The following is a 16,183-nucleotide window of genomic DNA, read 5'->3' on the forward strand; positions in this document are numbered from 1 at the left end:
CTGTAGACCAGGATGGCCTCGAACTCAGAAATTCACCTGCCTCTGCCTCCCAAGTGCTGGGATTAAAGGCGTGCGCCACCACGCCCGGCATATCTGAGTTTCTTAAAACTTATTTTTTTTTAAAAAAAATGAAACTCACAAATTCCCTTTTCTTCCCAAATATACGGGAGAGTGATTGGGATTTCATATAAGTCCTCAGTTTTCACCCTCTATCTTCCTCATATCATAGCTGGTTTTGTTCATACATTTACTGATCACTCTCAGCACATCTGTCATTTTGGGCTTCCTGAGCTATTTTGAGATGATGGAAGGATAAGGAGGAAGCAATAGAAGCCATCCATGTGAGAAACAGTATCCTTGTTACCATTCTGAAAGGATAGTTAAGGAGAGGACATGCTTAGAAGGAAAGCCCTCAACCAGCCACTTGCTTTTATGTTTCTGGACAGACCTGTTGGTAGAAGCTATTTTGTTAGCTATGGTGTCTCAACAAGGACTCCTAGATACTACTTATGGCTGCCCTTCTGGTGGCCATCAAGGATCAGTTGGATCTCTTGCTACTGACCAAAAAAGATGACAAAGAACAAAACTATGTGTGTCAAAGCAAGCCACACAGTTATAGAATGGACTCAAGTATCATGAGTAGCTCAGTGGTTGCTCTCCACCACAAACCCAACTAAAAAGAAAGAATGCCATGGAGATTGTGTGGTTTCAGTTTGCCAACTAAAAGCAAAATAAATGACTGGAGGGACTCTGAATGAATGGTTGAAGAGAAGGCAGTTTTTCCACAACAATTTCTTTAACTACATGATATAAAAAAAATTGTCTAATGAAAATTACAAGGCCATCAAGAACTATCTTATATTCTTTCTAGGGGAAAACATAGTAATTAACTGTTGCAGAATGATGGATTTTACAAACACAGCTGTCACAACTGCTATTTTAAATCATTTGTTATGGTTTAAAATGTATAATCCCCAAGAAATTGATCATTACTGCAATTCAATGCTGATTTTTCAGTGCCTTACCAATTTTGAGGCTTGCATCAGCCTATTAGCAAACAAAAGTCAGTCATAAAGTACACAACTAATGGCTTCTCTCTCAGTGATATCTTTTCTCTCCTTTTCAACATGATTTTACTTTTTTTTTTACCACTGACATTTCTGCTTGTGACTAAAGCAGGTGCATCCTGACATTCCTTGTTCAGTTTTCTGCTCTATGGCCATTCCCCCCATTTCCTAACGTTTTTGCATTTCATGGTTGGGTGTTCCTACTCAGCATTGCCTGATAATACTTGGTTGTGAATTTTATGCAACTGAGACCACCATTTGATCCCCAGTCTTTTCAAATACTGTGCCTGATTCATGTTCCAATTGGCATCTGTGCTATCTCGTCCATGAAGTTACCTCCAACTATTCAACAAATAACTGGGAGAGATCTTCATCTTCACCTGAACAATCCCAAAGGTGTAGGATCGTATTATAAAGCAAAACTGAAGAAATGCTTATTGAAAAGAACTGTGCCAAGAGAATGAAGAAATAAAAGAGCCTGGAAAGGTGGTTGACTTATTGGTCAGTTAGGAGCTAGAATTTGATGACGCACGAATTTCTTCTGTAGTGATAAGTTCACTTACATTTACTTCTGAAATATTAGCATTTAAATTAGGCTTACTTTATTATTTTCAGGATACTTCCCCAAAGTGTAATTAGTCGTGAGTGTAGTAATTTGACTTCCCAAAATAATTGAAGGAGTCTGGATATTAAGAAAAAATTCATGTTTTCTTGTAACCCACACAAATCACTTTTCGACCTTTTGGCTAAGATCAAGTGTAACCCACACAGTTTTATTCATGAATTTACCTTCATATTTTATGTATATCAAAGTGTAGTCTTCAATTAAAGAAATAACTTATACATGTATATGAGGATACTATATATGCATATGTTTGTATGTGATCAGTCTTAAATTTTAGGAGCATGTAGTATTTTCTGTTAATAAGATACATTCAAAATGCTAGTGTTAATTTTCAAGCTCATGAAAACTAACAGCACAGTAATGAACTCTGCTTTTCCTGGAGGAAGCAAACTAAATAATGCTGTTTATTTGATTACCAAAATTAATTAAGAACACAAGGGCCAAGAACTGGGAGTGGAGCAGGGTTGGGGGAGGGTATAGGGGACATTCGGGATAGCATTTGAAATGTAAATGAAGAAAATATCTAATAAAATAATTTTAAAAAAGAAAAGGAAAAAAAAGAACACAAATCTTTGCCAAGTTGAAATTAGCACTTTGAAGGATTTTTTTCTCTTGAATTTCTTCAAATAGATCTGTGAAATGATACATGTTTAGTTGTGAAAGCATTACATGTTGTTAGGAAAGTTATTTAGGATTTTATTAATGTCTTTTTATGGTAGCTAATATTCATCATTCTGAACCCTTTAACAAATTCTACTGGAAATTCAAAACTATTTGAGTAACAAGTCCTTGAATTTTCTTTTCCCTGTATACACATCTTAAAACTTATGACTCAAGATAGTTTATCTTTTAGTACTTTTTGAGTATTTTATATTTTAAGAAATATTATTATTCCAGTGCAACCAGTGGATCCCTGTATATTGTTGCTATTTCTATAGGAAAAGTGAATGACAAAATCCAATTTATATTTTTGGTCTTTTCAATACTCAGTACATCGATGACAGTTCTGATTACTTTAGAGTACAAAACCTATCTGCTTTCTTAGCACTATCTACATATATTTAATTTGGCATAGGATGCAAATTATACCTGAAAACAAAAAGGTCATATCTAACCCACATTACAAATACTGCTCTCCTCTCACTATATCATAGCCTTCAGCTCTCAGCAGAAAGCAGCTTCCACATAATCAGCAAGCCACAAGATGGCACTACTGAACAATTAATTTATTTCTGAAAAGTACATTCTAGATTCTCTAATTAGTCAAGAAAAACAGTATTCTCCTTCAAAACTGAAATCAATACCTTCCAATGATTTATAATATGACAAGGAATGAGTAGTGGAGAAACTTCACAGGTCTTATATTCAGTGATCAAGGTCACTACCTCATAATTGTTACATTGTGATATATGTGATGATGTATATGGGGTGAGAAGACCTTCCATTTATTTGTTCTTCTCCTATAAGTGTATAATCTCTGGATAATTAGAAGAAAGCATCAGATAAATACAAGCTCAAGTATATTATACAAAATGGTTGAACATGAATAAAGTGTAATGCACTTTATAGGAGTATTATGCCAATATTAATTAACTTTTATACTGTAATCATGTAATGTATGCTATTTTGAAACTATTGTCTGAATTTAAAATGAATTCATAATAAATGTTAAAAATATCAGAGTACAAGGGAGAACTCTGAAATGTTATTAATTGCAGCAATTTATAATTATGTATTTTTGTATGCACTAGACATAATTGCTGGTCCTTAACCTATTATGTGATTCTAAGACCTAGGGTTTAATTTTCCTTCAGGAATAGTGAATAACCTCTTGAAACACCATGTTAGTATATAATTGGCTGACAAAAAGCTGTGCAATTTTGAAATGAGAGTCAATCCCTGATCACTGATTGAGAGAATATTTAAAAGAAAAGAAAAAAACTTTACATCATGAATACCAGCACTTAATGAAGTTCAATTACTTCACTAATGTATATTCACAAGGATGAAAGTTATATAGTTCAAATTTTGCAGATTATGTGTGATTAATATTTTTGCTACCAAGCCAAATGCTTTATATTGCATAGAACTACTATTCTGTGCCTATAGTAATAGGCACAGAATAGTAGTTAGACCCATGAATAACCTCTTAGAATCAAAGAAAGGAAAGTTGTAATTCACTATGCCTACAGAGAAATTCAGGGATGACCAAATAAGGTCACAATGTGGAGTACAAGGTGAAATTCAAATTTGGGAGACTACTGTTCAACCTACTATAGTCCAAGAGTAATTTTCTGCTTAACTTACACATAATAATACAGGGGAGGGGTTTTTCTGTACTACAGCATGAGATATTTTTGAAAATTAATGACCACAAAATAATCTCTAATTATAAAAACTATATTTTCATTTTAATATTATTATAAATATATTGTTTGCATTTAGGCTAAGACTACATCATTAGAAATCATTATGATTCCACTAAGAAAAAATTTCCAGAAATATTTTGTAATTCTTGTCGTTCCTGTGATTCAAGACATATTAAAACATTTACAGTCTGTTGGATTAATTATGCATCACTCTTATCAGTGATCATTATGGAAGAAATATTCAATAGTAAGATACCTTTTCACAGTACTACATAAATATATATCAAACGTGTACAGTAAATACCTTCTATTTTGTGATTTTCAATTAAAATTGCACTGTTCATCTGGACTCTTCAGTGTAACACAAATTGAGACTATTAATTATATTGAATAAACAATGTCTATAGCTTAATATAAGCACACAAACATAAGCTACTTAATAAACTTACTTCATTTTCAGTGAAGTGCTTTAGATTTATTTAAATGTTGATAACATAGTTATGTTTGCTATAAACATGTGTACATATTTTATAACATGCTATGTCCTTGCCATTATTTAATTATATTTCACTTTATTAGTTTCTTGGTGGCTGGGAAAATAGCAAACATTTGACACATATCAATTTCATTTCTTTCAGGGAATCCATGAAAAGACTGGTTCTTTAGTGGCTGTTAAAGTAATGAATGCCCGGAAGGTAATCAATACCGTGTCCTCTCAGTATTCTGCTCACTTAATACACTGTACAGCTGATAAACAACTCCAAAATCATTAGTTTGAAATCATGATTTCATATACAAGTGAGATAATCCAGAATAATTATAGGTTTTAAATCACAGTTGTTAATGTATATAATATTTCCACATTAAAAATACTTCACTCATACCATAAATTCTAAATATTTGATATTATCAACCAATTGGGAAAGTATCTTCCTCTCTATTTCCAGTTGATGATCTATTGTCGGGGATAGCAAAGGAGATATTTCCTTTAATGTTATGCTAATGCTGCTCTGCTCTGGCATACTTTTACTGCAGTCATTTCTTTTGAGAATTGAGGCCATTAGATTCCCAATGACAGGTAGAAGGAAAGAAGTTGTCAGAGAAGTACATTTTTCGTATGTTTTCTGACAGATAAGCAAGAGAGACCATTTAATTGGCACTGTTCCTGCTAACATTCATAAAACTGTGCCACAGTTCATAATCCATTGTCAAAGAAGCTGTGAATTCAACCCACTTTCTTCAGTACTTCTTTATCTCAAGATAGTATTAACACAAATATAACAGATGTTAAGAAATTTTTATTTTATTATATCCCAAAGGAAAAAATACTCAAAAGACTAGGTAGCTTTACACAAGTGCTGTACCTTAAAATGAACTGTTACTTTGCAATTAGTGAAGAAACTGAAGGTTACTTTTGTTTGGTCAGTAAATCTTGCCAATCAATGTGAGATTCAGGAAATTTGGGAGTTTTTTGCATTTATAAAACTCAGCTCCCAAATAATCCACTGCTTTTTAAAAGTAAGATTGCATAGGATACTTATTTTCTTATTTTAACTTAGGAGCTCTAGAGCCATATTAAATCTTTGAATATTTAAAAGTCATGGTAGGACAATAGATGTTTAATATTTACTATTTGCATTCATAAAAGGAAAATAATGCTTCACTGTTGCAAAATTTCCCATTAATGTGTCAGTTACATCCATTAACTTAAATTTGTTCCTAGATTACACATGCTATAAGAAATTGAAATTTTAGATTAATACTATTAGAGCAAAGCAAGAAAGGGATGATGTTACATTCATCTACAATTTAGTGCTAACATAGCACAAAATATTTCAGCATAAGTTATTGTAAGAGTGTACTACTAGGTCTAATAATATTTTTCTTGGTCTTTTGTTCAGACTCCTTTGCCTGAGATAGGAAGACGGGTGAGAGTGAATAAATACCAAAAGTCTGTTGGATGGAGATACAGCGTGAGTACTTCCTTGGCATCTCCATAGTCTTTCCCTTGATTTTAGCTTTCAATTCATCCTTTGCATTATCTCTACGTGGACTTCCTCTAAACTGCTCTTGGTGGAAATGATAACATGCATCTCTTCTGCTATTCCTATAGATTTACTCATTGGAGTTAAACACTAACATCTGTCAAAGAAGAGGGCCTTTGCACAGTAAATTATTGGCTGCAGGGGAAAATGAGTATGTCTATAGTGCATAGAGCCTTCACATTGGCTAGCAACAAAGAAAGAGCTGACTGTGTCAAGAATATTTTTTTCCTAAAATTGACCTTCACAAAGTACTTTTTTATATGGTGCACACCTTCTTGAGAACAAGTCTCTATTGCCCAGTTATGATAATCACAAATTCATGGTTGCTTTTTATATTGCAAAACTAATAATAGAAAGCCAACCAAGTACCTATGCTAACGCTCCGGATATTTGTTCACAATACTTGGACACAGGGAGGAGTATGAGCCACTTTCTCCTTTCAGAATTGTTGATATCTCTCCTATCTCAATAATCACAGGTTTTAGAATAAGTTCAGGCATACAGAACTGTATTTCTCAAAACACTTTAGTTTTCTATCAAAATGTTATATAAGCTTAAAACAAAAAATTATTGTTCATATATTTCATAGACACAATTTTTTCTAGTTTTCTCTTCTGCAGTCAAATAAATGAGGTTCAGTTATTTTCAGCCTTTATGACTTCATAAATACAGTGACATGTACAATAAAAACAACCCTTTCTATTAATACAAACATATTTGGAATCTTTCTAGGTATATGGAAAACCCACTGCCAAATACCTTCATGATTTATCTGTTATACACAGGCTTGTTTTAGTTTATAATATATCATAATAGTAGAAACATATTCAGAGGAAGCAGTTATAACCAGCTTTTGTAGATCAAAAATCCATCAAAAGTCTAAGAAATGTAAAACAGAATTATTAGGTTAATTCTACCTTTTTTCAAAAGTTTGCATTAATAAAAAATTAACATGTCCAAAACTTTTCTGGTATTCTTTCCATATTAAAAAAGGGAGGATTTTGGTTATAGGCTTGGTGAATTTACAAAGGGAATTCTGGCATCTTTGAGCTGCCTCTTGACAAAAAGCAGGATATTCAGGCCAGTCTGGGATCAACTGGCACCGAGCCAGAAAACCATGTAGAGTCATATTACTGGAAGATGTGTGAGAGTTTTAAATTACGCACTTGGCCTGATGGATATTATGTACTTGTGTGTTTCTTACAAGCTCAACTTCCCGTTAATTGAGAGTGGCAAACACACTAATGCTTTCCAAACATATCTGATCTTCATTTATTTGTTTTGGGAGAGTTTACATTTATGTGGAAAACCCACTCTTAGAAGTTTTTTTTTTTTTAAGTCATGTCTTCTGAATTCTATGGTTATGTTTTAGTAAAGGAACAACATTGCTAGCTAATCAGTTAGTATCTCTAAATCAGCTTGACTATTTGGGCTAAAAAGTGTGTTAGCTGCACATACGTAGATCTTCTATGAAGACAGGACAGTGTGCCTATCTTCTACTGTATTTTTAAAGTAAATGGAATCCTGGGGAGAGAAGTGAGTTGCTTACTATGGGGAGTCAATGGTAAAAAGTGAAGTATACCAATACTCAGAGTTGGAGTTCTTTCCTGGCTAAGGTTAAATTCTCTTTTGATAAAGTTGTTCCTTTAAGCTTTGCTTTTCACCTCAGTGACCTCATCTACTCAGGGGGATTCAATGATCAATAAATTGGTAATTCTTAAAAATGAATACTTAAACATCTGTCCTCACCCTGTAAGCATCAGACCCATATATCTATCCATTCTTTATAATTTTATGCTATTACCAAATGATATACAAGGATTCCCTGCTATAGGTAGATATGTTTTATGTACTAATACAAAATTTGAAAGAAAAAATGCAATTGTTTAGATTAAAATAAATGTCACATATGCCTGTCTGTAGCTATTGTATGTATCATATGTTGCATATGTGTATTGTGTATTTATCACTTTAGTCTCTATCTACTTTATTAGCACACATAGCTCTGACAGAATGTGTATTACAACCTTTTATCAAGATTCTGTTACAGAGACTAAGTCATTACATGTTTTACTACATAGACATGATGTACACCTGTCATGATTAAGCAAATGAATTTTTATTATAAACTTAATTTAGAAAATTAACATCAAATGAGCCCATACCTTTAAAATCTATTAAAGACTAATCACAATATTCTGCTACTAGCTCTATAAATGTACAAGAATAAAAGGACTGAAAAGGGATCAAATGCCTAAACATAAGAGCTAACACTATAAAATGCCAAGAAAATAACATAAAGCTAAATGTCTGTAATTTTGATTTGGTGATGAATACTTAGATAGGAAACACAAGGCACTAACAATAGAATGATAAGAAGTTGGACTTTATCAAAAGTAAAAATGTGTGTGCCTTAAAGAACACATGAAAGATTAGGACAACTCACGGAATAGGTGAAGATACTTATAAGTCCAATATGCACATATATATGAAAAAATTGATTTAATATATACACACCAGCTATTGATATTCTTCTCAGGAGATTATAAACCACATGATATTGTCACTACAATATCCAAGAACAGCTATAATGACTACTGGTAAATTTGGAGCAGTCAGAACTTCCTATATATGTATATTGGTAAGGAGAAATGATGCTACGGCTGTTGAAAATGAGTTTTGTTTCTCATCACAATATTCAACATCCCAGACTCATCAGAATGAACTTCAAACACATATATTAAGAAAGTTGACATGAATGCTTATAGAAACATTATTCACAATGCCCATCATTTGATTGTAAACCAAAATCAATGAAACACTAATATTTTATGAATTGCTATTTCATGCATAAAACTCAAAAATAGCCAATCTGAAAAGAATACATAGTATAAAATACCATTTATATACTTTGGATAGAATATAAATTAGTGCTTTTTCAGACCTAAAATGAGTGTGGTAGAATTGGAGGTAAGCTATTCAATTGAGAGGAAATATGTTCTGTGATTAACTGTGATGATATTAATATATACCTATGCAACTTAAACAGTAGGGCATTATAATTTAAGTTACTGAAGTATGCAGTATATGAATTATATCAATGGGATTATAAAAATATTATACCATTTATTGAATAATTTCTTAAGATCTGGTGCTGCTGTTCTTGGGTCACATTATAAGTACTTCTGAATTGAGAGATCTTTCATTTACTCTTTCCTTTTGCTCCTAAATTGTAATTTTATAAAAAGATTTCCATTAACTTTTAATCCTGTAAGATTTTCTTTTGTATATACATTATAGTTTAGAGACTAATTGCCACTGATTTGTGCTCAAAAGGAAGCTTTGCTTTCATTCTTTAGGATGAAGAAGAGGATCTTAGGACTGAGCTCAACCTGCTGAGGAAGTATTCTTTCCACAAAAACATTGTGACCTTCTATGGAGCGTTTTTCAAGCTGAATCCTCCTGGCCATCAGCACCAACTTTGGGTATGTTTTTCTTTGCCCTGGTCTTAGTCTATAAGAAATGTCAAACACAGTGAAGGAACTACGATATGATATTTGCTTTTCTACTAGAAACCCTAAGTCCTCAACTCTTCCAGATAGTATGGCAAAATGAATTCTGACTCCTTGAGACAGTGTGATGTAAGAAATAGAAAGAATAACTTAAATGCCAAACAAGGTGGGATGGAGACAGACACAAATGGACACTGTTAATTTAAGATTCAAATTTTAAATGAGAGCTTTGCTGTTTTTACTTTTTGCTCGTATCCAGGTGGCTTGACAGGGTAGAAAATAAATAGATGAAGATAAATTTGAATTAGCACTTGACATAGACATACCATGTTTTAGGTGTCTTGACATATGTGTACTTGTGCATAAATACAGGTAAGTGGATCATTGATTTGTCATTGTGCCTGGACTATTATGAATGCCAGATCAATGAGACGTAAATATCAGACATACATAACTAAATGGACCCTAATATAACTAAGCCATAGTCATTCGAATTTTTCCCATGCTCCACGATCCTAGATAATAAGTTTCAGTCAATGATACCTTGAAAAACAGAGTACTTGGTACATAAACTTGAATAATGCTTTTTTTAAGGATCTTCTAGTATCAATTAAAAGTTCTTTTATGTTGTACATAATGTATTTTAGGAATGGGGCCATTGATACTATAGAAATACTTACAACACATTACATTGAAATTCACATTTTAGCATGAATCAGAATCTTCTAGAGAATTTTCTATAACACAGTGCCGGCCCTCTTTCACAGACATTTACATCATATAGGTCTGGAGTATGTGTGAAATTTGTGTCCTCTAGTAAGTCCATAGATGATACTGATGCTGCTAGCTTAAAACATCATTCTTAAGATCAATACATTTAGAAATTTCTCAAATCAACCTTGTTTTTCTCAAATATCCAGGTAACTAGAATTCTCTCTTTTCTGAAAATAATAGGTGAGATTTTATTGAATATTGTTCCATAAATAATAATGGTTACTTATTTCATATTTAGGTGTATACTATATTTTCATAAAATATTACAAAATTTACCTTTCATACAATATGAAAAGTTATTAGAAATATTGAGTCCCATTATCAAATATATTAGTACTCTGCTCATTCAGTCATTCTATTCCATTAAAAAATGAAAACAAATCTAGTATAAATGAGCTGTAAATTCTTGTAAGATTTCCCATATCCAGGCAAACTAGTCTCTCAAATATCCATTCCTCTCTTTTCTGCTCCCATCACCATTCAGGCTTCTTCTCACAAATTTTTTCCAAGCATATTTGTTCTTCTTATTTTTTTTTGGCATAAACTTGAGTGACCTTCCTTCTAAATATCTCAAACTACAGCCTATACAAACCTATGAGTGAAGGATTAGTTCAAATCCTACCTGCTGGTGGAACATTCCAATGTGTTTCCTGGTTTACCTTCTTCCACACATTCTCATTCCACTGCTTTAACTTTCTAAAATGGTTCATGGTTTTTGTGGCTCCATTGCAGATGGTAATGGAGCTATGTGCAGCAGGCTCAGTCACTGATATAGTGAGAATGACAAGAAATCAGAGTTTAAAAGAAGACTGGATCGCTTATATCTGTCGAGAAATCCTTCAGGTAAGTGGTCAAATCATCTTTGACCTAGCTCTTAATAGAACCTAGCTCTAAATATATAACTTTATAATACTGCATAAATTTATTCTAAAATAAGAATTTTAGACATAACCCATCGAAAAAGGAAATCTAAAAGACCAAAATACTGAGATCAACACCTTGAATGGCTGTCCTTGAGACTCTCACTACTGTGTTTACCAGACCTTAGAAATGACATCATAGCTTGACTATATTTTTAAGTGTTGAAGTATCATCATAGATTAAGATAAGGACTAGTCAGGAGAAGTCAGTGTTCTCCAGTGTGACCTCAAACTCTCTGCATCCTTTTTAAAAGACATATATCTTCTTTGAATATAGCCCCAAATTTTTCTTTAACTTCTAACATCTAGTTAGGTGAAAGCAATGAGCTTCTTGGTCAGCCAGATTCAATGGTGTTCAATAGGTAAGTCATGAGGGTCACCAAAGGAAGAATATTAATAAAATGAAGAGTACCCCAAACACTAATGGAATGCTAGTCTTCTCATTTTGTTTGGATACATTTTTGATAACAATGGAACTGATCAAAAGTACAGATCACACACCAAATTTGCATTTTAATTCATCATATATAATTTCTGTGACCTTTAAACAATTTCTTCCTTTCCCTAGCTCTCGTTTTTCCTTATCCATAATATGGGAGAATAGCTTATTCCCCAAAGGGATTCTGTGACAACTTAGTAATTACTTCATCTAAATATTTATCACAATGGCTGGCACAGAATAAAAGCTCAATAAATGTATTATCAATGCCGAACTAGTTTCTGGCATGATCTCACTGAATCATAATACTGCATACCATGTCATGGTTTAGCCAGGTCATGAGGTTCTCAGTACTGAATGGACAGGAGCCAACACAACATGGTAAGCCAACACAAATTGTGCACACTTTAAAATGAATTTCCATATTCCCTCAGATTCTAGTCTTACAGGCCTCACCAGAAAATATTTTGGACTAAACAAATGTTTGAATAAGAAATAGAACAAAATAGTTAATAGTTGAGATGTCCAGGACTTTACTGTCATCCCTACTCAGAAATAGAGAGGCTATAAAGGAGGATAAAGTTTCCCAATCTATGTAAATATTACTTACTTTTCGGTGTTCTTTTTCTTTCATGAGTATTCTGATACATTTTCCTTTCCTTATAGCCAAAAGCAGTATTTCTGGGAACTGGTTGTAGTCATTCCAGCTTAAAGAATTTTGTTTAAAAAACCAACTGTGGACCATTTTTCTTAACAAAGGTTTTTTTTTTCCCCAAAGCACTTTAAAGCACTATCAAAAAAACTGAAAAATGAATATGTATCTAGGTACTTGCTTGACTTTTAAAATATGTATGTATGTCCAGGGCTTAGCTCACCTTCATGCTCACCAAGTAATTCACCGGGACATCAAAGGACAAAATGTGCTGCTGACTCATGATGCTGAAGTCAAAATAGGTAAGTTCCTTCTTGCAGAGGGTTAGGTGAGGCAGCGAGCTAAGACAATGGCCTTGTAACCTATCAGTGTCAATAGAGTTATTTGGCTTTTCTTGAAACTTTGTTTGGCAGGTAGATGGCATGAAAGTAGAAAAGGAAATAACTAATTATTTCTTTGATACTGCAGATAACTTGAATTATAATGGAAGTTTTGCTTTTTCATCACTTACTGTTTTATACTATGTTAGAGATGGCTGTCTAACATATTTCAGTGACTAAATCATGGGAAAGTATTAATCTTTTTAAAAAGATTGCCCATTACAGAGCCATATTTTAAAAACTATGAAATAGCTTTCAATTACTAAAACATAATCTGCTTATTTGCATTTATTCCTTGAAATTTTATTAATCAGAGGTGATGTTTCAGTAATATACAAAATAAATTCTGAATTTTTCATTTTCTTGTTAAATGAGCAGAACCAGAATAGAGATTTTTGTCACTAATTACAAATATTTTTATTAAATATTTGTGGAACAAATGAGGCAGTAATTGTGTGTTATGAAATAAAAGTAGTTTTGAGAAAATGCATCATGTATTGAATGAATAAGCATATAATACCAATATAATTTTAAGAAGCTGTATGGAAATGCATAAAATACACACAGATATTGCACTCAAAGGCACAACAATGATATTTAAGTCCCAAGCTAGATGTATCCTATATTCATAAGCTTGAGTCACGATGCTGGTAACCCCAAGTATTTGTAACATCAAGCAAAAATTACAAGTACAAATTAACTTAAATATCTGTTTCAAAGTCCATTCACTTATGTTATTATACTTTATTCATGAGGTAAAACCTTGCAATATTAGCTTAGAATTAAATCAGGCTTATTGGACACATAATTCTTACTCATTTTAATGTAGATTTATCAGCTAACATATTTTAAACAATACACATGAAAAGAATATTTAAGAAGGTAAACCAATGATAGCCAAAAAAAATGACACCAGGAAAGTCATTATTAAATGATAATAATCTGTATAATCTCTTCCTGGGGTGATTAACAAAAATACACATTACTCTACTGTTGGGTATTGTTTTGAGTTTTTTTGTTGTTGTCGTTTTGCTGCTATTGTTTGAAACAAAGTCTGTGTAGCTCCTGTTGTCCTCAAACTAGCTCTGTAGATCAGGCTGGGCTTGAACAAGGTACACTTGCCTCTGCCTCACCTAGCTTCATTGTTGAGTTTTCAACTCTTCGTCTTATAATTTTCTTTACCTTTAAAAACCTGTTTTTAGCATTATTTCTTCTAGATTTTACCCATTGTTTTCCCTGCATGTATGGGATATACCAGTTTATGGCCTTCATGGGTATTTCGTGGCTCTTAATTTGGCTATTAGAGAAACTGAGAACATTGAGTTATTATATAAAGATAAACTTTTGTAAAGTCTAGATAATGAAAGGTTACAGCAAAGAAAAATCCTCAAAAATATTTGAAATATTTCTTCCTTTTCTTCGATGCTTTCTGAAAGACTGTCTTAGACTATTAATTTTGCTTCATTTTTCTTTGATTCTACTAAATTATTCAAGCTGCTTTTCAGTTATTTTGTTCACCATCTTCCAGATTCCCAGAAACCATTATAAATTTAAAAATCTACTTCATATTTCATCCCTGTCTTATTGTTTTTGGAATCAATAACCCCAGTCTACTTCAGCATTTTTCTGTCTGTTTCTCAGGATATTATACTAAATATTTTCTTATAATGTATCCCACAGAAAAATGGGAAAATAAACATTTTTAGAGTAAAGCTAAGCTATAGATAGCCCAGATAATAGTTATGCCTGATTCAGGAAATCTACAGCAAATTAACTTCAACCACTTTTCCTTATCAGTGGGATTGGAGTTTCCAATGTCATGCAGGAGGCTTTCTAGCTAACTGTCAACAGGAATGACATTGCTAAGATGTGGCTCCCAGTGCTGTACATCTCCAGCTTGGTGGCAGATCCAAGCTCTACATATGCCATATGCCACATCTTAGCAACCAGTGAAACTTTTATTTTTAATATTCATGATAAACATTTATCCAAACCTACATTAAATTTATAACAGTACTGTTGGCTCTCATTCCAACATAAATAGCAGCTAAAGCTCATTTCCCAGTATTCCTGGAGGAGACTTCATGGTAAAGTTCTCTGGGCCAGAAAGAAAATTTGTTATCCATTGTGGCTTTTGTATTGCCTTTCCAAGTTAAAGCAATAACTTATTGAGATTTGTGTTCCTGATTAATTATTTTGACATATGTAGTGGATTTTGGAGTGAGTGCCCAAGTGAGCAGAACAAATGGACGGAGAAATAGCTTCATTGGTACACCATACTGGATGGCCCCAGAGGTGATTCATTGTGATGAGGACCCAAGGCGTTCCTATGATTACAGAGTGAGTATGATAATTCAGACAGAGAGGATTCAAATTTGAGGTGAAAATGACTACCTTTATTTTACTTTTAAGATTTATTTTACTCACGGGGATGTATGTCTCTGTGCAAATGTACACACACATTATATCCAGGTGTCCTTGGAGGACAGAAAATAGTATGGAATACCCTGTGTCTGGAGTTAAAAATAATTTGTCAACCATGTGACCATGAATGCTAGAATCTGAACCCTGGTCATCAGGATTAAGCAACAAGTGCTCTTAACTAATGAGCCATCTCTCCAGCCCCAGATACATCTAATTTGAATGATAAAAGAATAAAAAGTAGATCTTCCTTTTAAATAAACACAATTAATCAGAAATAGTAGCCTCTATTACCATATGTGGTTTCAGAGTATGAATAAGAATAATATTTTGTAATAATGAAGACAAAGTAGAACATTGGCACTTTCTCAGAATCAGGAGGGAATATCTAGTTCATGTTGTTGGCAACTTCTTTATAAAAATATATTAGGCAGTTTCAATTGGAATTTTAACTTCCAAGAACAGAGGAATTTGTAAACTCGTTGAACTGAGGCCAGGACTGGGGCCTAAAGACTGCAATCTCAACTACTTGGGCAGCTAAGACAGGAGTACTAAGCCTGCTTGAGCTACAAAATGAGTTTGAGGTCAGGTTTTTGTAACAATGAAGAGTGACAAGCAGGGCTGATGACACAGATCAGGGTAGAAAGTCTGGCATTCATGAAGCCCTAAATTTAATCAGCAGTTCCACACATAAAGAATGAATGTATAGCAAATCATCCTTATAAGTTAGAAATAAAAATAAAAATATCTTTACTTGGAATACTGAAGACAATCCTTGGCTGTTGGTTGATCTCCTAAACCACAGAAAATCAATGGAATAGAAAAGAATAATTTGAGCCGGGTGTGGTGGCATATGCCTTTAATCCCAGCACTTGGGAGGCAGAGGCAGGTGAATTTCTGAGTTCGAGGCCAGCCTGGTCTACAGAGTGAGTTCCAGGACAACCAGGGCTACACAGAGAAACCCTGTCTCGAAAAACCA

The 16,183-nt window shown here is 33.2% G+C and overlaps 1 protein-coding gene across 2 annotated transcripts in view; it reads left to right on the top strand.

Annotated features, from left to right (window-relative positions):
• Window positions 1-16,183, top strand: part of Nrk (Nik related kinase) — a 98,561-nt gene that overhangs the window by 37,888 nt on the left and 44,490 nt on the right. For both annotated transcript variants that reach the window (XM_029534327.1, XM_021187591.2), the window contains exons 3-8: window positions 4,700-4,756; window positions 5,963-6,034; window positions 9,466-9,591; window positions 11,125-11,235; window positions 12,615-12,705; window positions 14,993-15,123. In XM_029534327.1, the coding sequence (XP_029390187.1) occupies window positions 4,700-4,756; window positions 5,963-6,034; window positions 9,466-9,591; window positions 11,125-11,235; window positions 12,615-12,705; window positions 14,993-15,123 (588 nt within the window). The remainder of the gene's footprint in view (window positions 1-4,699; window positions 4,757-5,962; window positions 6,035-9,465; window positions 9,592-11,124; window positions 11,236-12,614; window positions 12,706-14,992; window positions 15,124-16,183) is intronic.

This window comes from Mus pahari, chromosome X (assembly GCF_900095145.1).
Source record: "Mus pahari chromosome X, PAHARI_EIJ_v1.1, whole genome shotgun sequence".
NCBI classification, from domain to species: domain Eukaryota; kingdom Metazoa; phylum Chordata; class Mammalia; order Rodentia; family Muridae; genus Mus; species Mus pahari.